At 42.7% G+C, this 27,316-nt stretch overlaps 1 protein-coding gene across 2 annotated transcripts in view; it reads left to right on the top strand.

The window, feature by feature from the left end:
* The first annotated feature begins 3,088 nt into the window (after window positions 1–3,088).
* Window positions 3,089–27,316, top strand: part of GGNBP2 (gametogenetin binding protein 2) — a 44,288-nt gene continuing 20,060 nt past the window's right edge. The window contains exons 1-5 of one of the 2 annotated variants that reach the window (XM_021674663.2): window positions 3,089–3,238; window positions 12,199–12,279; window positions 14,195–14,448; window positions 17,029–17,127; window positions 24,563–24,676. In XM_021674663.2, coding sequence (XP_021530338.1) covers window positions 3,146–3,238; window positions 12,199–12,279; window positions 14,195–14,448; window positions 17,029–17,127; window positions 24,563–24,676 — 641 coding nt within the window. In that variant the 5' untranslated portion in view covers window positions 3,089–3,145. The remainder of the gene's footprint in view (window positions 3,239–12,198; window positions 12,280–14,194; window positions 14,449–17,028; window positions 17,128–24,562; window positions 24,677–27,316) is intronic. The other variant, XM_012445514.2, reaches the window with a different exon arrangement.

Genomic DNA, 27,316 nt, shown 5'->3' on the forward strand with positions numbered 1-27,316 from the left:
ACCTGGTGTGTGATCAGTAATCAAAGTAATTAAAATATAATGAGTCTTTACCAACCAGAATCCTAGTGAAGTTTAAAAGGTTTAAAGTAGATACATTAAGGCTGGGCATGGTGGCTCATACCTGTAATCCCAGCACTTTGGGAGGCTGAGGCAGGAGGGTCATGAGGTCAGGAGTTCGAGACCAGCTTGACCAACATGGAGAAACCCTGTCTCTACCAAAAATACAAAATTATCTAGGCATGGTGGCTTATGCCTGTAATCCCACCTACTTGGGAGGCTGAGGCAGGGGAATCGATTGATCTGGGAGGAGGAGGTTGCAGTGAACCGAGATAAGGCAGTTGTACTCCAGCCTGGGCAACAAGAGCTAAACTATGTGTCAAAATAAAAAAGTGGGTACATTAATTGATGTATATAGGAGCACCTCTAGATACTGAAAGCCACAGTGTGTGTATATATATATATAATTTTATTTGAGATAAGAGTCTTACACTGTCATCCAGGCTGGAGTGCAGTGGGGCGATCTCAGCTCACCACAACCTCCACCTTCTGGGTTGAAGCAATTCTGCCTCAGCCTCCCGAGTAGCTAGGATTACAGGTGTGCACCATCCCGACTGGCTAATTTTTGTATTTTTAGTAGAGACAGGGTTTCTCAATGTTGCCCAGGCAGGTCTCGACCTCCTGACCTCAAGTTATCTGCCCGCCTTGTCTCCCAAAGTCTTGGGATTACAGGTGTGAGCCAATGCACCCGGCCTGTATTGTTGTTGTTTTTGTTTTTTGAGGTGGAGTTTCGCTTTTGTTGCCCAGGGTGGAGTGTAGTGGTGTGATCTCGGCTCGCTGCAACCTCTGTCTCCCAGGTTCAAGCAATTCTCCTGCCTTAGCCTCCCGAGTAGCTGGGATCACAGGCATGCGTCACCACGCCCGGCTACTTTTTGTATTTTTAGTAGTGAAGGGGTTTCTCCATGTTGGTCTGGCTGGTCTGGAATTCCCTACCTCAGGTGATCCGCCTGCCTTGGCCTCCCAAAGTGCTGGGATTACAGGCGTGAGCCACCACGCCTGGCCCAAAATACTTTTTAAAGGTGTCACAGCTCCAGCTTATTCTACCAGGAAATGCAACAGCAAATGGTTCTATTCTTCAGATCGCCAGGACTTTCACAGGCTAAATATCTTTCAACTCTTTTTTTGGGGGGGAGGGGGTGGGTAGTCTTGCTCTGTCGCCAGGCTGGAATGCAGTGGCGTGACTTCGGCTCACTGCAACCTCCGCCTCCCGGGTTCAAGATTCTCCTGCCTCAGCCTCCCTAGTAGCTGGGACTACAGGTGCGCGCTACCATGCCCAATTAATTTTGTATTTTTAGTAGAGATGGTGTTTCACCATGTTGGTCAGGATGGTCTTGGTCTCTTGACCTTGTGATCCGCCCGCCTCGGCCTCCCAAAGTGCTGGGATTATAGGCTTGAGCCACCGCGCCCGGTGATAGCTTCCAACTCTTTTGGCTTCACAACAGACCTCCAAAACCTTCAAGGCCAGAACTGAGCACACGGTGGCGAGAGGAACTGTCTTCACAGCAGCTGTGCTTCCTCGGAGACGGCAGGAGGGAAAGGCCTTCGGCCAGTGCCAGTACTTCATCCAAAGGAGTACCTGTTCACTTTAACTGAGCCCAGGAAGTTCTTTTGGCCAAGACGCACACACACACCACTGTCCAGTTTTCTATTTCCCTCCAGTGTAATGACAACCACAAGCTGTCAGCACTTCACTGTCTGCGGTCCCCTAGGCGGGATCGGGATGCAGCTACGCGGCGGGGCCTTGGCGAGCCGGGGTGTCAGGGCCCTTTCCTCCCCTTCCCGCTGCGGAACGCGAATTCAGTGGCGTCAAGGGCCAAGAGATCGAGGCCAGAGTTTGTTTCTCTCCCCAGAATGCTAGTCTCCCTTTCCTTACTGCCTTCCGCCCCCTCTGACCTGGGATCCTCGCCACCTACCCAGATCCTCCCTGGGCCTCCGCCCTGAGTCAGCCCGGAGTCAGGCGACCTCGCCTCGCTGCGCCCCTCGGCCCTGGGGAAGCCTTCCGAGTCCGCGGGCGAGGGCCTGAGATTGGGCGGATCACCCCTCCTACCAGTCCTAGTTCGGGTCCAGCAGAATGGCTGAACTCCGAGGGCGGCGCCGGCAGCGAGACTGCCAGATCGGCCCCGCCAGGTTGGCCCTCATCCCCGGGGCGCAGATTTCTACAGCGGAGACCCCAGCGCGGCAGGCCCCAGTCTCGCGAGATGACACTGGCCCCGCCCGGCCCCACCTTCCCCCTGTCCCCCGCCCTCCCTCCCCCACTCCCCGCGGCGCGAGCGGCTGACTGCCCGGAGAGGAAACGGCTTTCGGAGCCGCACTCCCGCCCAGGCCAGCCCTGACGCGGGCCTCGTCAGCTGGTAACGGAGAGCAGAGGTGGGGGTCAGGGAGGCGACCACGAAAACGGTGAAGGTCGGAACCGACAGCCTCCTCCGAGAAGGGTGAAGAAAAGGTCTGAGCGTCCCTCTTCCCTGGACTCCGCAGAGCCGTGGCGGGGTCGACCCCTCCCAGGGGCGGGGTCGCGCTGGGCAACTGCAGTCCAGGGGCTGACTGGGCGGGATGCGCCTAGAAACCCGGAGAAGGGGTCAGCTGAGGGAGGAGGGCACCCGGGTGGCGGGCGGCGGGGATCGGGCTATGGGGCTGAGGCCAGGGGTGGGGTCCTGGGGCCGGGACTTCCGCGGCGGGCGGGGAAGCCCCCGGGCCGGACGGTCCCTTCCGCCTCTCCTTTGGACCCTGACGGGAGGCCAGCGAGCGGGCGGGGGCCAGGCGGGAGGGAGGGAGCGCGGCGCGAGGGGGCGGGTCCCGGCGGCGCTGGGCGCTCATTGGCTGAGCGCGTGTGGAATCGGGTGATGGGAAACGCAGCCCGGCTCTCCCGTCCCCTCCCGCTCTGCTCCCTGCCCCCCGTGGCGAATGTGCTGCGCGGCGGCGGGTGCTTACGCTCGCGGGGTTTGGCTGTTGCAGGCAGGAGCTGGGAGGAGGCGGCAGCGGCGGCGGCGGCAGCAGGAGTGGCGGCGGCGGCGGCGGCGGCAGCAGCAGCAGCAGCAGCAGCAGCAGCTGGGGAGAGGTGGTGACGGTGGCAACGGCAGCGTCGGGGAGGATGGCGCGACTGGTGGCAGTGTGCAGGGACGGGGAGGAGGAGTTCCCCTTCGAGAGGAGGCAGATTCCCCTCTACATAGACGACACCCTGACGGTGAGCGGGCCGGGCCGGGCTGGGCCCGCCGCTCCCCTGGCAGCTGTTTCCCCTCCTCCCCCTCCCCCAGGCCGAGCGCTGCGCACTGGAGAAAGAGTGTGTTGCAACTCCTAGGCGAGGCCTTCTCTCCAGCAGGCCCCACAGACTCGCCTTTGCAGTGGGTCGCTTGGTAACCTCTGTCGGCCCCAAGCCCAGAGCTCCGTACGCACTCCCTCCCTCTAGATTTTCCTTCTTTTGGAATCTTCTTCCTTGACCCTTTCCCTTTAGGAGACGCTGCTTTTGCCAAAGCACGCGTCTCGGAGAGGGAGTTGAAGGATCTTGGGCATTTGGGGCCTACCCCTTACAGAAACCACCTACCATCGGGGAGGCTTAATTACCTGGAAATGTCGCAGCTGCACTGCTACCTGTGTATTTTCTATTTTAATACTGGTAGCTCTCACTACATAAGCTTAATTACTGGGGGCAGAGTGACATGCTCTGGCACAGTCAAGATTCCACTAACATGGTTTGATTTCGTTGTAAATATTCCCGTATTGCCTAATGCATTAAAACTCTTGAAATGATTGTACTGCTAGGCCTTGCCTCTTCAAAATGGGTTTTCTTGGTATTATTTAGTTTACAGGTGGGCTTTTTTTTTTTTTTTAAAGCAAGCCAGATTATTGAATGTGTAAGAGTACTATAAAAAGGTGATTGCTCATCTTCAGTGTCAAGACCCAGTTCCGGGTACTTTCTTCTTTAGAGTTGGTAGTGTAGCATTACCGACCCTTATGTTGCTGTGTACTATTTCCTTTACAAGGAAATGGCTGAAATTTGAATTGAATCTGAACAGGAAATGAATGCAGTTGCTTGCCACTATTTCTTAAGAAATTAACCTTTTCCGAATATCTTTTGAAATCTGCGTTTTGATGATGCTGAAGCTTTGGATTATACATTTGCTTATTTCGATAAGGTGCAGCTAAGTCTCTTCGTCTCATCAGTATTCTTTTGCTATCAAAGGCAGTTGATTAATTTTGTTCCTCAATATTTTTTTTTGCAAATATCTACAGAAGTTTTTTCAAATTTTATGTAAAATGCAAGTCATTGTAGAGATGCCAGTCTATGCCTTTATGCTTGCCAGTCTCAATTAAGACTTGATTGAGTTGCAGTACTCTAAAAAGGATAAGAGCTATTGAATGATTTAATTTATTAGAACTTTTGAAGTGACAGCATCTACAATTATTCAAGTGCATTTATTTTTCATGAAAAAAGGTAGAATGATTTGTTCTGACATAAAGTAAATAGTGTTGATGCATTAGAAATTACTTGTGTGCCTTGATTATGATTTCTGTACTTTTTGCGTTAGAAGTATAATGGACTTGTATTTTTAAATAGTTGAAACTAGCACTGTGATCAAATTAAATAATACATTTCTCAGTTTGGATTCCGGATAGGAATTCATTTGTTGATATTTTCTTTTTTCTCTCCCCTGCCAACATAAACACTTTTCTCAAGCATATAGTTTGATGTCAGCCTTTGAGGTTTATTGTCCCAGAATGGCTTTGGAGTTAAAAAAAAAAAAAAATCCAGTGAGTTTGGATGTAAGATTATAATTGAGTGAATAACATCAAAACAGGGAAAACCAACATAAATTAGGCTTTAAAAGACACTTATTAGTTCTTGGAATACTCACATGACCACCTTTGTGAATGCAGCACATTAATACATCTGTCATATAGCACTTTAAAATGACCAACTTTTTAGGTGCTTTTAAACTTTATTCTCTCCACAGTGATGTGACTTTCCAAAATTTTCCACTGGAAAAGATGTAACCTTGCAACGTGGTTTAGCACTTATTTTGCACTGTATCTGGTGGTTGAATTTTGCTTTTATTGTACTGTGGACTTGTGACTAAGGCAAATAAAACTTAAGCTTACTTAATTTAAATATCTCAAAATAACATTTAGGAAAAGGTGCAGTTTTTCTTTGCTTCAGAGTGGGTTTTTATCACAAAGGAATGAGTGAGACGATTATTTGTGTTGGAACTTCTGCACAGTCATTGAATGCTGTGAGTGAATGTTAGTGAAAATTCTTGTCAAGGGAAACAAGTTTCTTTCAGGATGTTCTACCAAATACTACTGAAAGGGAGAATGCAGAGCAAAACACCTGTTGGAAGAGAATGGGAAAAGGGAAGAGGGAAGAAATTCCTGTATCAGAGTTTTAAGCTCTGCAGTGGTCCTTTGATAGTTGGATGGCAGTGTGTGCCTGAAGTTAAGGTTAGGTTTGTCTTTGTTCTTAGGGTCTATAGGTAATGCACTGAAGAAACATCATTTGAACTTATTTCAAATAGTAGTCTTAGAATTTTGGTAGTAGCTAAATGTTGCAGTATAGTAACAATGTTTACAGTAAGTTGCAAACTTTATCATTTTAGTAGGGAATGCTGAAACCTCTAGCCTTAGTTAAACTGGCAGTTGTAACTTGGACTTGTAAAAATGAAATTAACAAGCTTGTATGTAAAGAAATAGCCTTTGGCAGGGTGCAGTGTCTCATGCCTGTAATTCCAGCACTGTGGGAGGCTGAGTAGGGCGGACCTACTTGAGGTCAGCAGTTCGAGACCAGCGTGGCCAACATAATGAAATCACGTCTCTACTAAAAATACAAAAATTAGTCGGGCATGATGGTGGGCGCCTGCAATCCCAGCTACTCAGGAGGCTGAGGCAGGAGAATCCCTTGAACCGGGGAGGCGGAGGTTGCAGTGAGCTGAGATCGTGGCACTGCACTCCAGTCTGGGCGACAAGAGCAAGACTCTGTTTCAGAAAAGAAAAGTAGCCTTAGGCTGGGCGCTGTGGCTCACAGCTGTAATCCTGCCACTTTGAGAGGCCGAGAGGCAGGCGGATTGCCTGAGCTCAGGAGTTCGAGACCAGCATGGGCAATATGATGAAAACCCGTCTCTACTAAATTACAAAAAAATTAGCTGGATGTGGTGGCATGCGCCTTTAGAGCCAGCTACTCAGGAGGCTGAGGCAAGAGAATTGATTGAACCGGAAGATGGAGGTTGCGGTAAGCTGAGATCACATCACTGTACTCCAGCCTGGGAGGCAAAGTGAAACTCTGTCTCCAAAAAAAAAAGCCTCTTTTATGTGATGTGATATGTTGTATCCATGTTTAGAAGATTCCCATGGTAGTTCACTGGGTTTGAACACTTGAGTATAGGGCTGATGTAGGTGTATTTGAGAAAATCCCAAATAAGCTGGTGGAATGGTTGAAATATTTAAGACAGTTTTATACTATGTGGCTAAAATGCTGTTCAGTGTTACTAAAATTGTAACAGATAGAATACAGATTTTATTTTAGAGAAATCTTTGAAGAATAAGGTTTTTTTTTTTTGTTGTTTTTTTTTTTGAGACAGACTCTTGCTTTGTCGCCCAGACTGGAGTACAGTGGCGTGATCTTGGCTCACTGCAACCTCTACCTCCAGGGTTCAAGTGATTCACCTGCCTCGGTGTCCGAGGTAGCTGGGATTACAGGTGCATGCCACCATGCTTGGCTAATTTTTTTTGTATTTTTAGTAGCAATTGGGTTTCACTATGTTTATCAGGCTGGTCTTGAACTCCTGACCTCAGGTGATCTGTCTGCCTCAACCTCCTGAAGTGATGAGATTATAGGCATGAGCCACCACACCCAGCCAAAATAGACATTTCTTCCAAAATCTTGAAAAATAACTGCAAAATCAATTGCCCTTACTTATACTTCTCAGGGATAAGCAGCATTTGGTGTAATTTCAGTCATAGACACACACATAGATGCAGAGTTAATATGTTTTCGGTAACGTTTTATGCCCTGATTGAGTTCACTAAATGTAATTTTGAAAACATTTTTTTCTTGCCATTCTTAAACATTTTTAATGGCTGTGTAATATTCTGTTGTATGACGTTCCATAATTCTTCCACTGTTGGACATGGAGGTTCTAGTGTTTGCTATGAATAAGAATATAAGTAATGCACAAATCTTTGCATTAAAATGTTTACTTTCTGGGCGCAGTGGCTCACTCCTGTAATCCCAGCACTTTGGGAGGCTGAGGCAGGTGGATCACAAGGTCAGGAGATGGAGACCATCCTGGCTAACATGGTGAAACCCTGTCTCTACTAAAAACACAAAAAATGAGCCAGGCGTGGTGGCACGTGCCTGTAGTCCCAGCTACTCTGGAGGCTGAGGCAGGAGAATTGCTTGAACCCAGGAGGCGGAGTTTGCAGCAAGTGGAGATTGCACCACTGCATTCCAGCCTGGGGCGACAGAGTGAGACTCTGTCAAAAAAAAACCAAAAGTTTTCTCAGGCTTTTGGAAGTGGAATTACTGGGTCAAAGGATAAGAACCTTTTATAAAATTTTTGGTACATGTTGTCAGATTTCTACAATATTTCTTTTTCTTTTTTTTTTTTTTGAGATGGAGTCTCTGTCATCCAGGCTGGAGTGCAGTGCCACAATCTCAGCTCACTACAACCTCTGTCTCTCAGGTTCAAGTGATTCTTGTGCCTCAGCCTCCCTCCAGAGCAGCTGGGATTACAGGCACCTGCCACCATGCCTGGCTACTTTTTGTATTTTTAGTAGATACGGAGCTTCACTATTTTGGCCAGACTGATTGTGAACTCCTGACCTCAAATGATCCGCCTGCCTGGGCCTTGCAAATTGCTGGGATTACAGGCGTGAGCCACCGAGCCCAGCCAGATTGCTACAATATTTCTGCATCACAGTTTACTCTCCTAATTTAAGTCTATCTAAATAGAGTACTCTAATAAGAGTTTGGGTTTTTTTTTTTTTCCTTTTTGTTCTTGTTTCCATGTATAGCATTAATCTGATAAGAGTTCTTAACTGCCTTACACTTTAAAAAATAATAAACGGTAGCATATCCGTTTGGGAATTAGATGTTTTGCAGTTAAGAGTTTAGCATTTAATGTTTTCTTTCAACTCTTGATTTAATAGTTAATTTTACTGAGAGTGATAGATGTTATAAATAGCTGTGTGGATGAAGAAGTAAAAGTAAAACCAAAATGACAATGTTTTTAATAAATGCAAATTTAGTATATTGTTGGTTACGACTTGTGAGAATGCACTAAAAACAGATTGTTTTGTGGTCAGGAGAAACCAGGACAGATGCTTAAGAGTGAAAGTGGGTAATGGATTCAATAAACTTTATAAAGCAGTAATTACAGCTCAATGACTTACTCTATTTTTGGCTGGCTATGGACAGGCAACCTCTCATGAAGCTGAATGCTAATGATGCTTCTATAAAACCACACCTGAAATACTTGACAGGACTGCCTTCCTTTAGGTAACCTAGAATCTCAAGATTAAGTCAAGGAAGTGGTTTTAAAGAATGAAGAACAAATTGTGCTACTAGCCTCTTTGCCTTCCCCTTTTTTTTTTTTTTTTGAGACGGAGTTTCGCTCTTGTTACCCAGGCTGGAGTGCAATGGCGCGATCTCAGCTCACCGCAACCTCCGCCTCCTGGGTTCAGGCAATTCTCCTGCCTCAGCCTCCTGAGTAGCTGGGATTACAGGCACACGCCACCATGCCCAGCTAATTTTTTGTATTTTTAGTAGAGATGGGGTTTCACTATGTTGACCAGGATGGTCTCGATCTCTTGACCTTGTGATCCACCTGCCTCGGCCTCCCAAAGTGCTGGGATTACAGGCGGGAGCCACCGCGCCCAGTCCTGCCTTCCCCTTTTTATTTTCATCTCTTAAAACATTAAACCACATAACATAGTGATTGTCTAGAAAACAGTAAGGTAAAAAGCCATTGTCCTAAGTGTTTGAAAGGCAAGGACAGAGTAATATTTGGTATGAGTACATTGTCTCTAGCCACAGTAGTATTGAGTAAATACTAGAAAAAATTTAGTAGTATCTAAGCTGATGAAATCTGAGGAAGACACATAAATAGATTAGATCTTAATATTTTCTGTACTAATTAAGTGAAAATGAAATGATTTGAAATGAGTTTTGTTTTTTAAAACATTTAACCCTGTTCTTTATTGACTTTTTAGAAAGAATTCCTAAATTAGATATTATCCATATAATTAAAACATTTTAGGCCAGGCGCGTTGGCTCACACCTGTAATCCTAGCACTTTGGGAGGCTAAGGAGGGTGGATCACCTGAGGTCAGGAGTTCAGGACCAGCCTGGCCAACATAGCAAAACCCTGCCTCTACTAAAAATACAAAAATTAGCTGGGCTTGGTGGTGCACCTGTAATCCCAGCTACGCGGGAGGCTGAGGTGGGAGAATTGCTTGAATATGGGAGGCGGAGGCTGCAGTGAGCCAAGATCACCCCACTGCACTCCAGCCTAGGCAACAGAGCGAAACCCTGTCTCAAAAAAAAAAAAAATTTTACAAATTGGCTTGCAGGCTCAGTATCATTAGATGTGTTATTTGGCCTCTGTTTCAATGTTTAAAACAAAAGCAGTTGATCAGAATGAAAATAAATACAGAGCCAGAATTTAGGATTTCACCTAAGAACCAGACTGGAGAGACTTTGATTTGGTTAAATAAGGAATATTCTTTGTTTTTTAAATTGGTAGCTTTGATCTTTAAACATTATAGATAATTGTTACCTAAAAAATTATGGCTATTGGTGTGTGGTGAAATGGTGTGTATTTGTATAAAGCAAATGAAAATAAAAATCAAGGTATTAGTTGCTTAAATGGTAGTTTTGGAGTTACCTGCAGTATTCTGTTGAGTTACATGGTTCCAAAAGTTTGTATCTTTTTAATGACTTGACAGGATTCCAGAAAATCCGAGTTACTTGAACTATTAACTATTTTATTGCTTTTATTATAATAGTTTTCTGGACCAGGATTTCCAATACCAGGATTATTAATTTTTTAAAAAAAATTGAGACCATGTTAATTACAATAAATACAATAGGCAGTATGGATCATTAGATATTTTGCTCACTTCAGTCATCCTCAGCAGATCATTTATAGCTACAGCATTAAAACAGACCATTGACTTCAGTTTTGCTTTGTACTGTTGATAAAGTTAATATATGAAAGTGCTTATAACAATGTCTAGTACCTATGAAGTATCTTTATTATTACTTACTGCTACCCCCCTTTGGAGGTATTAATAAGACTGAGAAGGAAAACTAGAAACAAGGTATCAGGGTTGATAAACCTGAAAATTGGGTAAATGACCTTTGGACATTTCATCTGTATGTATGGAAGAAAAAACTTCTATAATGGTAAAAGCTATTGAAGTGGGCCAGGTGCGGTGGCTCACGCCTGTAATCCCAGCACTTTGGAGGCCGAGGCGGGCAGATTGCCTGAGCTGGGGAGTTCAAAACCAGCTTGGGCAACATGGCGAAACCCTGTCTCTACAAAAAAATTAGTCGTGTGTGGTGATGGGTGCTTGTAATCGCAGCTGCTTGGGAGGCTGAGGCAGGTGAATTGCTTGAACTCCGGAGGCGGAGGTTGCAGTGAGCCAAGATTGCACCACTGTGCTCCATCCTGGGCGACAGAGCAAGACTCTGTCAAAAAAAAAACAAAAAAGAGTCTTGAAATGGAAGCACGTCTCTGAACATGGTGTAATGAATATAGAATTGAAAGCAAGGAGCATTAACTCTCTCCTCCCTGTAATAAATAGTATATATGCATTGTAATACATTTGGGAAATATAGGAACACATTCATAAATAAAGTTGTCTCATTACCTAGAGATAGCCACATCTAATATGTTTTCTTTTTTTGAAAGATGTGAAAGTATGCACATTAAAAATTTGAATTGTGTTGTACATGCAGTCTGGATTAAGTTGGTATTTGCATAATAGTCTGTCCTCTTAGTATCTGTCTCACTACTTCACGTATCTCATATTCCTCCCTTATCAGATCAAGAAAAACTCTTAAATCTATTGCTTATACTTGACTTACTTGTTAATGAGGCCTCATTTTGTTGTTAGAACAAGCATGTTTTAAACTTCTCTAATACAGAAGGAATGGAATGGTTATGTCCATTAAAGAAGCAGGTCTTTGGTGTTGGTTGGAGAAGGGAGTGATCTTTTTAAGACCACATTCAACTGGGTAGGGATATTTTGTTTTGCCTTAAATGGGTCTTTTTGTCCTGACTTCACTCTTTGGTTTTGTAGAAGTTTGTGGTCCTTGTTATGTGGAAACAGTTTGTCCTAGAACTGTATGTTTGATCTTTAATGATGTTTTAGTTAAGATATACGTGTGTTACTTTCATTGTTTTGAAGGCATACCTCCCCCTCACCACATTTTAATATCTCTGAAATTGGGATGCTGCTTTAATTTTATAACATAGTAAAAATGGCCTGTAGTGATACATAACTATGGTACTACTAAAAATCTGTGGTGTGACAACAGATCAGTAAAATGTACTAATTATAAATTCCCATTATGTGACATACTGAAGCCTCCTTAAGCTTCATATGCCTTCCTCTGGTGGTGAATTTTGATAATTGAATAAGTATATCAATGTGCCCTTTTTGTTCATAATTAGAGCAAACACTGTGTGTCAGGCACTATTCTGGCCGGGCACAGTGGCTCACTCCTGTAATCCTAGTACTTTGGGAGGCTGAGGTGGGTGGATCACCTGAGGTCAGGAGTTTGAAACCAGCCTGGCCAAGATGGTGAAACCCTGTCTCTACTAAAAATATAAAAATTAGCCAGGCACTGTGGTGGGTGCTTATAATCTCAGCTACTCGAGAGGCTGCGGCAGGAGAATTGCTTAAACCCAGGAGGTGGAGGTTGTGGTGAGCTGAAATTGCGCCACTGCACTCCAACCTGGGCAACAGAGCAAGACTCTGTCTCAAAAATAAATAAATAAATAAACTTGTGTACTTGGATTAAAAACGTTTTGGGGGGTGGGTGCAAATCTGGCTTTCAGGGATCTGTTTTTGTTCTGGGAGTTTGTAGGCTATATCCTGTTCTCAGAGGGGTAAAATAATTGATTTCTGTTCTGTTTGCATTTTAAGATGGTGATGGAATTTCCTGACAATGTGTTAAATCTCGATGGGCATCAGAATAATGGTGCACAGCTAAAGCAGTTCATTCAGGTAATAGTTTTTTCAATTGGTGTTTTTAATGGTATATGTGTTTAATGTGTTTAATGGTGTATGTCTTTAAAAAAGACTGATTTAAAATTTAGCTGTATTAATTTTACATAGGGTTCTCTAAGTCTTAATATTGCACTGAAATTGCTTTCTTTTTTACCATTGCTACAGTAAATATACATAGTTATCTACCTGATTTATGTAACTGTCATGTGAAAAAGAATTGGTGGTGGTGTGTTAATATTTTACATGTCTATAAGGCTTTAATTTCACCAGGCCATCTTTCCTAGTTTTTCAAAGATAGGGTATACAATTTTTCATTAAAAATGTATTGGTTTTCTGCTGTAGTAGTAATTATTTTGTTCAGACAAAATAATCCTATATTATGAACTTTGTGATTTTGATTTAATTCCTGAGAAATATAGTACTTTATAAATACACTTAAATACAATATACATTTGTCCCTCAGTATCTGTGGGGGATTGGTTTCAGGATTCCTATGCAAAGCAAAGTCCACAATGCTCAAGTCCCTTATAGAAAATGGTGTAGTAAGGGCTGGGCTGGTGGCTCAAGCCTGTAATCCCAGCACTTTGGGAGACCAAAGCAGGTGTGGATTGCTTGAGCTCAGTAGTTGGAGACCAGCCTAGGCATCATGGCAAAACCCTGTCTCTACAAAAAGTGCAAAAAAGTTGGCTGGAGGTAGTGGCATGTGCCTGGGGTCCCAGCTACTCAGTTGGCTGAAGTGGGAGGATCTTTTGAGCCCAGGAGGCAGAGGTTGTAGTGAGCTGAGATTGCACCGCTGCACTCCAACCTGGGCAATAAAGTGAGACCTTGTCTCAGAAAAAACAAGGTGTATATTTGCATATAACCTCTGCACATCCTCCCATATGCTTAAAAGCATATTTAGATTACTTATAGTACCTAATACAATGTAAATGCTCTGTAAATAGTAGTTATACTGTATCATTTAGGGACTGATGACAAGAAAGTCTGTACATGTTTAGTACAGAGACAACCATCCTTTTTTTCCACCAAAATATTTTTGATCCTTGGTTGGTTGAATTCACAGATGTGGAACCCATGGATATGGAGGGCAGACTGTAATTAAGATACTGGAAGATGACTTGTTAGTTTACTTCAGAATTCTTAATTCTACTTTTAGAGAAAACTTTGAAGGGTAATGGTAAATGTGAGAAAATGCTTCTTGGGAATTATCCTACTTTCGCATCTGTTTTTGGTAAATCTCGAAGTGTTAACTGCAGTGTAACTATAACTCCCATCAAGTAGAAGTTACTTACTGGAGTTTGCTCATTTCTCTGCAACAGCAGTTCTCAGTCGTTTTTCTACCTTGTCATAACCAGCAGATACCATTCATACACAGCAGCATGCCAGTTACTCACTTCCCTACGTAGGAAAGATGGGCCATGTTTTCTCCCACTAATCCGTAATACACCTGTTCATACCTCTGGATTGAGAATTGCTGCTCCACATGATTAACATCCTAACTTGACTCCTGTGGCTAAATATAGTGATAGTGAGTGTGTTGTTAAAAGTGGTAACAAAACAAAAAACAAAAAATGGTACAGCTGTATTGTGTCCTTTTTTTTGGTGGTAAGAATACTGGCTTAATACTGACTGAACCAGCCCTACATTTCCAGATACAGGACTGCTTTTTGGCATACTAATCAGAGTTGTTTATGTGCCCTAGAGTCTAGAGCGCAAGGGGGTTTGTGGAGCATGAACTTGTCAGTACAGCATGGACAAGGCGGACTACTTTGCCTTTCTGATCAGTTGCAGGTAGAGCTGGTAAGCCCTGTCCAGGTTGTGCTTACTACATAAGGATAGGAACCAGTAGTAGTGAAAATGTAATTTTATGTCTTTTTAAAGGGCACTCCTTCATTTTCTTTCCCTCTTTCAGCGACATGGTATGCTTAAGCAACAGGATCTAAGTATCGCCATGGTGGTGACATCACGTGAAGTCCTGAGTGCGCTTTCTCAGCTTGTCCCATGTGTTGGTTGTCGTCGCAGTGTGGAGCGTCTCTTTTCCCAGCTTGTAGAGTCTGGCAATCCTGCTCTTGAACCCTTAACAGTAGGGCCCAAGGGAGTCCTGTCTATAACCAGAAGCTGCATGACTGATGCAAAGAAGCTTTATACATTATTTTATGTACATGGGTAAGTATAATCAATTAGGAGAAAATGGGTCTGTTAAAATTTAAAACAGCTTGGTGACGGTGGCAGCTTATTTTCTTGATGGAAAGATTGAGTCTCATTTAATACTTTTATTGAGTAACTTCTGTGTACCAGTGAATGTAAAGTTTTTGCTCTCAATGAGGGGAGAAGCATACAGTAAGCAAATATACAGTTGTCAGGTGTGATAAATTAGAAAAACCATTAAGGGAGATAGAGAATGGAGCAGGGGTAGAATTACTGTGGAGGGTGGTCAGGGAAGGCCTCCCTGATAAAATGACATTGAATATAGACTTGAATGAAGTGAGTGAGCGAATCTTGTAGAAAACTGGGGGAAGGCAGAGAAGGAACAGCTAGTGCAAAGATTCAGAGGTTGGGGTTTTATTGGTGTGTTTGAGTAATAGGAAGCTGTCGTGGCTAGAACCAGATGAATGAAGGGAACAGTAATAGAAGATGGGGTCAGAAGAGTAAAGAATAAATAAAAGGGCCAGTCATGCAGCACCTTGTAGGTCATCCTGAGGTCTTTTTTTATTTTTATTTTTTTGAGATGGAGTATTGCTGTTGTTGCCCAGGCTGGAGTGCAGTGGCTCAATCTCAGCTTATTGCAACCTCTACCTCCTGGGTTCAAGCAACTCTCCTGCCTCAGCCTCCTGAGTAGCTGGGATTATAGGCACCCACCACCATGCTTGGCTGTTTTTTGCATTTTTTAGTAGAGACAGGGTTTCATCATGTTGGCCAGGTTGGTCTTGAACTCCTGACCTGAGGAGATCTGCTTGCCTCGGCCTCTGAAAGTGTTGGGATTACAGGCGTGAGCCACTGTGCCTGGCCGAGGTCTTTTGTTTTTACTCTGAGTGAAGTGAGATGCTTTGGGAAGGTTTTGAGCAGAAGAGTGACATAGTCGACAAAATTTGACTTACTTTGACCTCTGAATTGAGAATGAATGATGGCTATGGAGGTAGTAAAAAATGGTTATAAAGGATTCTGGATATATTTTGAAGAATGAGCCCATGGGATTTTTTTTTTTTGGATAGATTGGTTGTGAGGGAGGTCATCAGGGATGATTCTCAGATTTGTGGTGTAATGATGGACAAATGGTTTGCATTTACTGAGATGGACAAGACTGAGAGGAAAAATGTAACAGATCATCTTTGGGTATGTTAAGCTTGAAATAGCAATTAGGCATCCAAGTAGAATTCAAAAATGTCTGGCTTAGAGCTGTAAATTTGTCTCATTTAGTGAATATAAATAGGGAAGGAAGGAGAAATCTGAAGAGTAAACCCTGAGGCTTTCCTATTTAGAGATGGTGGTAGGGACTTTTGATTTTTGCTATGCTTGGGCTTGGGAAAAGAAGCCTTGGAGTGTTTTTGAATGGAGGAATAATATAATCTGATTAATGTTTTAAAAGGATCACTCTAGCTGCAGACTGAGGCCTGGAATGTAAAGGGCAGAAGGTGACAGCAAGGAGACAATTTAGGAGGCCAGCTATTGCAGTTGACAAAGCTAGAGATTGGTGGGTTGGACAGGGATGATAATGGTAGAGTTGATAAGTGATTTGATTCTAGATTGGCTGTTGATTAATTTTTATTTAGATTTTATTTTATTTTGTTGAGACAGTCTAACTCTGTCTCAAGCTGGAGTGCTGTAGTGCAATCTTGGTTCACTGCAACCTCTGCCTCTCAGGTTCAAGCAATTCTTATGACTCAGCCTCCTGAGTAGCTAGGATTACAGGTGTGCACTGCCACACCTGGCTAATTTTTGCACGCATATATATATATATATATATATTTTTTTTTTTTTAGTAGAAATGAGGTTTCTCCGTGTTGGCCAGGCTGGTCTCTGACTCCTGGCCTCAAGAGATCCATCGACCTCAGCCTCCCAAAGTGCTGGGTTTACAGGCGTGAGCCACCACACCTGGCCTCATTTAAAAATTTTCTGTAAAGGTGAAGTTTGCTATGTTGCGCCGGCTGGCTTCGAACTTCTGGCCTCAAGTGATCCTCCCACCTCAGCCTTACAAAGTGCCGGGATTATAGGCGTGAGCTACTGCACCAGGCCTGATTCTAGATATATTTAAAAGTTAAAATTGACAGGCTTTGCTCATTGGTTGGCTGGAGGGTGCAGATAGTTGTAGTATGTATTCTATATTTGCACAAAATTTCTGTTGATGGCTCCTCTTCAAGGATGTTTTGTATTTACATAATGTTTTGTGAGGTTTTTTTGTATTTTTTTTTTTTAAAGACATGGGGTCTCATTATGTTGCCCAGGCTGGCCTCAAACCCTTGGGCTTAAGTGATCCTTTGACATCAGCCTCCCAAATAGCTGGGACTCCAGGTGTGTGCTACTGCAACTGGTATCTTTATATAATGGCTGGGCAAGAGAAGATGGATGGGAGTCATGTAGCAGTCAGTCTTGAAATACTTGAGTGCCAGGCACGCTGCTAGATACAGTGGGGATAGAGAGAAGTGGGTGCTTTTGTTTTGAGACTTCTTTCTAAAAGACAGTAAATAGAGATTTTAAAATTTGAAAGAAAAATGAATTAAACCCTGAATGTGTTTTATTTTTAATTAGGTCCAAACTAAATGACATGATAGATGCTATTCCAAAAAGTAAGAAGAATAAGAGATGTCAGTTGCACTCCTTAGATACGCACAAGCCAAAACCTTTGGGGTAAGTAGAATTGAGTATCAAGAGGCTTTGTCATTGTTAAGATTATACATATTGATCATATATAGTAAAAAGAATAAACCCACTATTGGCTTTAATTTATTAATTGGTTATACTCTATGACAAAGGTCAAAATAAATAGATCATCTTGTTCTGTTGGCCTTTTTGCATTGATATGTATAAAGTCTCAATGTAGATTTGATTAAAATTTTTTTTTCTTATGTTAAACATGTTTTAGAGGAGGGAGGTTGAAGTCTTTAGTCTTTTTTTTGTGTGTGTGTGACAGAGGTTTTGCTCCGTTGCCCAGGCTGGAGTGTAGCGGCACGATCTTGGCTCATTGTAACCTCCATCTCCTGGGTTCAGGCAATTTTTCGGCCTCAGCCTCCCAAGTAGCTGGGACTACAGGCATGTGCCACCACACCCAGCTAATGTTTTTCTGTTTTTAGTAGAAACGGTGTTTCACCATCTTGGCCAGGCTGGTCTTGGACTCCTGACCTCGTGATCCACCCACCTCAGCCTCCCAAAGTGCTGGGATTATAGGCCTGAGCCACCGTGCCCAGCCTTTTTTTTTGAGACACAGTCTCCCTCTGTGGCCCAGGCTGGAGTGTAGTGGCGCACTCTTGGCTCACTGCAACCTCTGTCTCCTGGGTTCAAGCAATTCTCCTGCCTCAGCATCCTGAGTAGATGGAACTACAGGTGTGCACCACCACACCTGGCTAATTTTTGTATTTTTAGTAGAGACGGAGTTTCACCCTATTAGCCAGGCTAGTCTCAAACTCCTGGCCTCATTATCTACCTGCCTTGGCCTCCCAAAGTGCTGGGATTACAGGCTGTGCCCAGCTGGTTGAAGTCTTTGTGGAAATTTATGCAGCTAATATTAAGGTTTTCGAAGTAGTGGTAATCATTCTTTGATCTATAAAATAGTCATAATGTATAAATTATTTTTCTTTCTTATCTCTAGGTGTCCCTAATTTACCAAGGTTTGAAAAAAAGTAATCTGTTATGACAATATGGATTTATGTAACTAATTTGTAGTTTTCTATATTTATTTATTTTTTAAGCAAATATTGTCTCACAATAATTTGTAGTTTTCTTCTTGATTAAGTGCTATAGTGTCCAAGGCTGCTTTTTTACCCTCTCCTAGCACAGTGCCACAGTTGTCACCTACAAAATTGCTTGGGGGTGGGGATGGTGAGGAGAAGCCATGGAGTGTGAAAGGACTTTGTAAGTGACTTGGAAAGTCTTAGTTTTGGAGAAAATGGGATGTTATAAAACTATACTTCTGTATTAATTTTATTTTTTTAATTATTTTTTTGAGGTAGAGTCTTGCTCTGTCTCAAATATTAATTAAAGGTTCTTAAAGAGATTGAACCTTTCACTGTCACTCAGGCTGGAGTGCAGTGGTGTGATATTGGTTCACTGCAATCTCTGCCTCTTGGGTTCAAGCAATTCTCATGCCTCAGCCTCTTGAGTAGCTAGGATTACAGGTAGGCACCACCACTCCTGTCTAATTTTTTTGCATTTTTAATAGAGATGGAGTTTTGCCATGTCACCCAGGCTGGTCTCAAACTCCTGGCCTCAAGTGATCTGCCTGCCTTGACCTCCCAAAGTGCTGAGATTACAGGAATGAGGCACCATACCTGGCCTCTGTGTTAATTTTTGAATATCTCATTTATGTCATTGAAACCTTTTTGATTTTTGACCTTAACTTCCCAGTGTAACACCATTATTTTTTAGACTTTTATTCCTCCCTGACACAAAGACTTGATTAGGCAGTGGTGTGTTAATAATGTACTAAGGTTTTTTTCTCCTATACTGAGCAACAAAAAATATTTTAAAAATTTTGTTGGCCAGGCTCGGTGGCTCATGCCTGTAATCCCAGCACTTTGGGAGGCTGAGAAGGGTGGATTGCCTGAGGTCAGGAGTTCAAGACCAGCAGGGGCAAGATGGTGAAACCCGTCTCTACTAAAAATACAAAAATTAGCCAGGCATGGTGGCAGGCACATGTAATCCTAGCTACTCAGGAGGCTGAAGCAGGAGAATTGCTTGAACCTGGGAGGTGGAGGTTGCAGTGAGCCAAGATCTTGCTATTGCACTCTAGCCTGGGTGACAAAAGCAAGACTTTGTCTTGAAAAAAATAAATAAAATAAATAAGTTTTATTACTAAAACTGTCAAACACAGAAAAGTAGAAAATACAATAACTGTACCTCCCATGTACTTTTTTTTTAAACCAATATTCAATAATCATCAAAGAGTTGCCACACTTGCTTCATTTATCCTCCTTTTTCTTTGTATTTTATTTTATTTATTTATTTATTTATTTATTTGAGACGGAGTTTCGCTCTTGTTACCCAGCCTGGAGTGCAATGGCGCGATCTCAGCTCACTGCAACCTCCGCCTCCTGGGTTCAGGCAATTCTCCTGCCTCAGCCTCCTGAGTAGCTAGGATTACAGGCACGCGCCACCATGCCCAGCTAATTTTTTGTATTTTTAGTAGAGACGGGGTTTCACCATGTTGACCAGGATGGTCTCGATCTCTTAACCTCGTGATCCACCCGCCTCGGCCTCCCAAAGTGCTGGGATTACAGGCGTGAGCCACTGCGTCCGGCCTTTCTTTGTATTTTAAAGCAGGTCCCAGGCTTCATGTTATTCTGCTATTGCATCCTTCCATGTGCATCTCTAAACATACGGAAATTTTTTTTCATAACCACAGTGCCATCATAACACCTAACAAAATTAACTGTAATAATCGAATACCTAGTTCATACTCAGATTTCCCTATTGTCTCTGGGTTTTTTTTTTTTTTTTTTTTTTTTTTGAGACGGAGTTTCGCTCTTGATACCCAGGCTGGAGCGCAATGGCGCGATCTCGGCTCACCGCAATCTCCGCCTCCTGGGATCAGGCAATTCTCCTGCCTCAGCCTCCTGAGTAGCTGGGATTACAGGCATGCGCCACCGTGCCCAGCTAATTTTTTGTATTAGTAGAGACGGGGTTTCACCATGTTGACCAGGATGGTCTCGATCTCTTGACCTCGTGATCCACCCGCCTCGGCCTCCCAAAGTGCTGGGATTACAGGCTTGAGCCACCGCGCCCGGCCTGTCTCTGGGTTTTTTTTTGTTTTTTTTTGTAAACATTAGTTTGTACGAATCAGAATCTGAACTAGAACCACACATTATGTTTCATCTAAATGTGGGAGTACTCTGAACATGGTAAAACTCTACAAACTTAAAGAAGTTTACTTGGCCAGTTGCGGTGGCTCACGTCTGTAATCTCAGCACTTCGGGGGGTTGAGGCGGTGGAATACTTGAGGTCAGGGGTTCAAGACCAGCCTAGCCAACATGGTGAAATCGCCTGTAATCCCAGCTACTTGGGAGGCTGAGGCACGAGAATCAGTTAAACCCAGGAGGCGGAGGTTGCAGTGAGTCGAGATCGCGCCACTGCACTCCAGCCTGGGTGACAGAGTGAGACTCTCTGTCTCAAAAAAAAAAAGTTTTCTTAAGGATGATTGTTATTTTGCATGCTTGATTTGTCAGTATCTTTTTTTTTTTTTTGAGATGGAGTATCACTCCAGGCTGGAGTGCAGTGGCACGATCTTGGCTCACTGCAACCTCCACCTCCTAGGTTCAAGTGATTCTCCTGCCTCAGCCTCCTGAGTAGCTGGGATTACAGGCACCCACCACCACGCCTGGCTAATTTTTATATTTTTAATAGACGCGGGGTTTTACCAGGTTGACCAGGCTGATCTCGAACTCCTGACCTCAGCTGATCCACTCACCTCGCCTTCCCAAAGTACTGGTATTACAGGCATGAGCCATTGTGCCTGACCCGATTTGTCAGTATCTTTTTAAAACTTTTTATTTTTAATTTTTTTACCAGCTCTTTCTTCCTTCTCAGATTTGTCAGTATTTTCAGAGAATTTCTGACTCTATAAATGCAGAGTATAGGCTAATTTTTCACATTACAGAATGACCTGTTGGCTGAAGGCATCGCATGGTATATAATAAAGAGCTTGCCTTCTGGTACTTTTTTTCTGTTAAGCATATTCTCTTCATTGATGAACTGAAAAGCAACAAGTACTCCAGCATCTTACACGTCTATGCTCATTGCTGCCTTCCTTCAAAGACCAGTCCTTCCACTTTTGCTCTGCACTCCATCTCCTTTCTTCTCAATCACTTATTCAGTTACCTGCTTTTGTTAAATTTACATACAGCTATGTTTTTCTGTCTTTCGCCTTAAGAAACAAAACAAACCTCCACAGATATTACATCCCCTTCCAGCTACAGTCCCACTGCATGGGAAGTCACATGTTTTAGAAGGCTGTTTGCTGAGTATGGAATCAGTGTGAATGAACTTAATTGATCTTAAGCAGTGCCTGTCTCTTGACTAAGGTTGCTTTAGTTATTCCCACAGGCTACATAAATAGCAGGCTAAGCAGTACAGTATGCTTAGCCAAGGCTCCCTCTCCTTTGGATGATCACTACTATTAAATGCTACTATGATTCTCCATTTTATGTATTTTCTACTCCCATCTCCTACTGCTCCATCCCTCCCACAGCTTTTTAAATTTGTTTAGACTTTTTCCAGGGAAAGTATAATACAGTTGATTAGGTTTTATCCTAATAAATAGCAATCTAGGTCAGCCTTTCTGAGAGTATTCTCTCATCTATGCAAGTAAGCCCAGGTTATTGTCTTTCTGGGAGTAAGTTTGAGATCTGAAAGAAAGATCTACGCTGGAGTTGTAGACCTGTAGCTTATTTTTGAGAATGTTATATAAGATCACCTAAAAGGTAAGAGATTAAAAGAATTCTGAGGAATTTAATGGTAGAAAAGAAGTTAGTAAAGAAACTTGACAGAGTAGCCAGATAGGAAGAAGCCAAAGTGTAAAAGTGTTCCAAGGAAGTCTGGTCAGCTGTGTTAAATGCTGTCACGTCATTAAGGACCCAAAAGAGGACATTGAATTTAGTAACACTGAGATAATTGGTGATCTTGATGAGCTGAGTTAGTGATTGAGTGGAAGCAGAATCCAGGTCGCAGTGATGAAAAAGTGAATGCAGTGTAAGGTTGTCATAGATTAAGCTGTGAATGGAAAGTGTGGGAGCAGAATCAGAAAATGGAAGGGTTACTTTTTTGGAAAGCTTGATCTTAAAAGAATAATGGAAGGCATAATGTCTAGAGTGTTTATACATAAAATCCTGATTTGAACTATAGATTTTTTATAGAGCTTTTTTTTTAAAAAAAAAAAAATGCTTTCACTTTCTGATGATATAATAATCATTCTTCAGCTCTGATTTCTGCTTATCAGCCTTCCCTTCAATTATGAGAGCTTGAATTTGAGAGTTTTTCAGTTCTGGGAAATTATGCATTATACTAATTAAGTATAGTTAGTAAAAGAGGAAATATCAGAGTTGAGAGTAGAAGGATGTAACATGGAAAGTAGAGCAGATGAGGTTTTTGTTGTCACAAACAAGGGGAACTGAACCTTGGCCTGAGCCCTTATGAGCGGGAGTACAGAGCTGAATTGTGGGGATGACTTTATATTTTGGACAGAGGGTTGAGAAATACCCACTTAGCTATATAGAGTAAGTGAAAAGTTCAGAGGTTTTTCCATCTCTAGCATCCAAGGTGTAATGAATTCCTAGGTCTGGCCGGGCACGGTGGCTCACGCCTGTAATCCCAGCACTTTGGGAGGCTGAGGCGGGTGGATCACGAGGTCAAGAGATCGAGACCATCCTGGTCAACATGGTGAAACCCCATCTCTACTAAAATACAAAAAATTAGCTGGGCACTGTGGTGCGTGCCTGTAATCCCAGCTATTCAGGAGGCTGAGGCAGGAGAATTGCCTGAACCCGGGAGGTGGAGGTTGCGGTGAGCCGAGATCACGCCATTGCACTCCAGCCTGGGTAATAAGAGTGAAACTCCATCTCAAAAAAAAAAAAAAAAAAAAAATGAATTTCTAGGTCTGTACTGAGACCTGCAGAAGAACAGAGAGGAACCAGTTGTTCAGAATAATGAAAAGTCAAGAAGACTGTCACTGAATGGAATATAAACCCACATCTCCTTTGGAATACAGGTCCAAGAGAAATGTGCTATGACAAAGCAAAATGTGTGACAGTTTTCATAATGAAAGTTGAACCCTGTTGGGGAGGGAGAGTCTGGGAAGATTTTAGTAAGTTTTTTTTAAAAATAAATTATTGTGTAGGGCTGGGCATGGTGTCTCACGCCTGTAATCCCAGCCCTTTGGGAGGCCGATGTGGGCAGATTGCTTGTGCTCAGGGGTTGGAGACCAGTCTGAGCAACATGACAAGACCCTGCTGTCTCTACTTAGAAAAATACAAAAAAATAGCTGGGTGTGGTGGTGCACACCGGTGGTCCTAGCTATTCGGGAGGCTGAGGTGGAAGGGTAGGGGTTGCAGTGAGCCAAGATCACGCCACTGCATTCCAGCCTGAGTGATAGAGCAAGGGCTTGTCTCAAAAAAAAATTACTGCATAGTTTTTATTAATTCAGGCTGTATAAAGTGTTCATCTTAGTGTACTATATTTATTTTAGAAAATTTAAAACTTGTTTAATGTAATTAGGTTAATCTATGACTTTTCCAGCTACTTGTACATGTGAAGGTAGATAATAGTTTGTTATCATGGATTACCTTTAAAAAGTAATGATTAGAAAAAAAAATGAGGTGGGCATGGTGGCTCACACCTGTTATCTCAGTGCTTTGGGAGGCTGAGGTGGGAGAATCACTTGAGGTCAGTGGTTTTGGGACCAGCCTGGGCAACAGAACAGAGACCTCATCTCTACAAAATAAAAGGAAAAAAGTAATTAGTTGATGATGATCTCATTAAGTAGATCAAAACTTCTTAGAATTTTCAATTTGTGGAAGATTGGTCTGTGTTTATAATTTTTTCGGTCATTTTGACTTTAGAACATTCCAGATGTATTTGCTCATAGAATAAATTTATTAACCAGTTGCTCTCTTGATAACTACAAATGTTGTTAATTTGTATCGGATAAACTTGATAGTCAAGGAATTTTTATATAAGGATCTGAGCACACATTTAAATGAACATTTTAATAGAAAGTGAGTATTTAATCATAATTTATAAACCTGTTCTGATATATGAATCATTAAAGCATTCATGATTTTAATTTAGACTGTAGAAATTCTTTCTTCAGATTATCTGAGTGTCCCTAAGCTTTGTACTATACTGTACTACTACAGTGAAGGGAGCAGTAGCAGTGTCAGTTCAGAGAGGTTAAGTACAGATAAGAGAAGTAGTGAAGACCACAGGAAGGACAGCAAGTGTAGGATCATTTTCCATTATGGACTTTTCCAGGGAACAGCCAGGTAAAATCAAGCAATACTTTACTGTTTTTTTTTGTTTTTTTTTTTAATGTTTTAACCCTTCTCTCCCTTTTCACTAATACTTGTTCTTTCTACAGAGGTTGTTGGATGGATGTGTGGGAACTAATGTCCCAGGAATGCAGGGATGAAGTAGTTTTAATTGACTCGAATTGTCTTTTAGAAACACTAGAAACATACCTACGAAAACACAGGTAAGTCTCATGGTTGTTACAGTGTAATGTGGAGGGTGCCTTATGTGTCAGTCACCTACAGTGGTCTGTCACTGACCTCCTTTGTATAATAGCATTCTAGCCTTCCCTTTAATACTTGGCATTAGGCGGAACTTAATGCCTACTCTCATAGGCAGTTCCTTTATGAGATGATTCTCAGGGTTAGCCTTCTTGTGTTGAGCCAACATACCCTATTTTGTAATTTCCTCCCCACCCCACCGAGACAGAGTCTCACTCTATTGCCCAGGCTGGAGTGCAGTGGCGGGATCTCAGATCACTGCAACCTCTGCCTCCTGGCTTCCAGCGATTCTCCTGCCTCAGCCCCCCAGGTAGCTGGCATTACAGGCATGTGCCAGCACGCCCAGCTAATTTCTGTATTTTTAGTAGACATGAGGTTTCACCATGTTAGCCAGGCTGGTCTCGAATTCCTGACCTCAGGTGATCCACCCACCTCAGCTTCCCAAAATGCTGGGATTACAGGCATGAGCCACCATGCCCGGCCTATTTTGTAATTTTTATCTGTTGGTTCCACACCAGCTTTTCAAGAAACACAGAATGACTGAATCAAATAAGTGTACTTAATTGTTTTGGAAACTGATACTCCTTGTTTTTGTGACAGAATCATTTTATGATAGCATTTTCTTTCTTTCTTTCTTTCTTTTTTTTTTTTGAGACAGAATCTTGCTCAGTTGCCCAGACTGAGTGCAGTGGCTCGATCTCAGCTCACTGCAGCCTCAATCTCAGCTCACTGCAATCTCTACCTCCTGGGTTCAAGTGATTCTCCTGCCTCAGCCTCTTGAGTAGCTGGGACTACAGGTGCACATCACTGTGCCCAGCTAATTTTTGTATTTTTAGTAGAGATGAGGTTTCACCATGTTGGTCAGGCTAGTCTCGAACTCCTGACCTTAGGTGATCTACCTGCCCTGGCCTCCCAAAGTGATGGGATTACAGATGTGAGCTGCACCTGGCCTATGATAGCATTTTCAAAATTAGTAACTTTTCACTTAATATTTTGAAGTATTTCTTCTGTCATTGTCAGGACCCCGAAAGAGATTTACAGTTCATGTGTTTCATTACTATAAAAGTAACTTCAGATTTTTCTTTTTAGAATATTACTTTTACAAAGGAATTTTCTAAGTGTCATTACATTTGGAAATTTATAGGGAGGGAGAGTGCAGTAGAAAACGAAACCGGTGGGCTGGGTGCGGTGGCAGGCCCACAGCACTTTGGGAGTCTGAGGTGGGTGGATCACTTGAGGTCAGGAGTTTGAGACCGGCCTGGCCAACATAGCAAAACCCCATCGCTACTAAAAATACAAAAATTAGTCAGGCATGGTGGCATACCCCTGTAGTCCCAGGTACTTGTGAGGCTGAGGCAGGAGAATCAGTTGAACTCAGGAGGTGGAGGTTGCAGTGAGCCGAGATCGTGCCACTGCACTTCAGCCTGGGTGACGAGCGAGACTGTCTCAGAAAAAAATAAAATAAAAAAATAAAAAGAAAAGGAAACTGGTAAGGGAGCCATCTAGAGATGGTATTCTTGGGGCAGTTCTACTGTTTAAATTTGTTACATATTGCATTTGTCGTTGTATGTCCTTTGACTTTGAGACAGATATACACAATTATTTTGAGAGTGAATAAAAATCTAGTGAATGATAAGTACTGGTGTCATTACTTTATGTGGTAGTAAGCTAATGACTCAACCCTCATACTACGTTTATTGTTGTTTTTCTTCACTTTTTTTTTTTAAATTTTTTAAATAGAGATGGGGTTTCACCTTCTTGGTCAGGGTGGTTTCGAACTCCTGACCTCAGGTAATCCACCCACCTCGGCCTCCCAAAGTGCTGGGATTACAGGCGTGAGCCACCATGCCTGACCGTTTTTCTTAACTTTCTTTCTTTGTCATTTTGGTGGATTATGCCCAAGAGAGTAGAGAATGTGTCAGTTATTTGGAGTTACACAGGGACTATACAGACATAAAACATACATCCTTCCTCTTTTGGTCCTCCCAAAAGATAGTTTTTGTGGGTGATAAACGATAAGTTATTAGAGCACATGTTTTGGAGTTTCCTATAATGGTTTTGTAGATTTTCCTGTGTTTAGGGTTAATGTTTTAAAATTTTTAGTCCATTTTATAAATATCTTAAGGGTAGCGAGAAAGTATGGTTGAGAGTAATTAATTAAAGCAGTGAGTGATTAATTTAGGGAGATTGTATTATATCTGGATTCTACTGATTGTAACTATACAAGTTGACTTTTCTGTGCCCCAATTTTTATCTTCTTTAAAACAAACATAGGCTGGGTGTGGTGGCTCACACCTGTAGTTCCAGCACTCTGGGAGGTGAAGTCAGGCAGTTGGCTTGAGCCCAGGAATTTTAGACCAGCCTAGACAACATGGTAAAACCCTGTCTCTACCAAAAAACAGAAAAATTAGTTGGCGTGGTGGCATAAAGCTGTAGTCCTAGCTACTCGGGAGGCTGAGGTGAGCGTATCACTTGAGCCCAAGAGGTTGAAGGTACACCGTGATCACAGTGGCCGTGATTGCACCACTGCACTCTAGTCTGGGGAGCAGAGTGAAGCCCTGACTCAAAAATAATAACAATAAAAAAGTAAAATAAAATTAGCA

The sequence above is a fragment of the Aotus nancymaae genome, unplaced genomic scaffold (genome assembly GCF_030222135.1).
Source record: "Aotus nancymaae isolate 86718 unplaced genomic scaffold, 86718_ANA_hifiasm-v0.15.2.pri h1tg000018l, whole genome shotgun sequence".
Lineage (NCBI taxonomy): Eukaryota > Metazoa > Chordata > Mammalia > Primates > Aotidae > Aotus > Aotus nancymaae.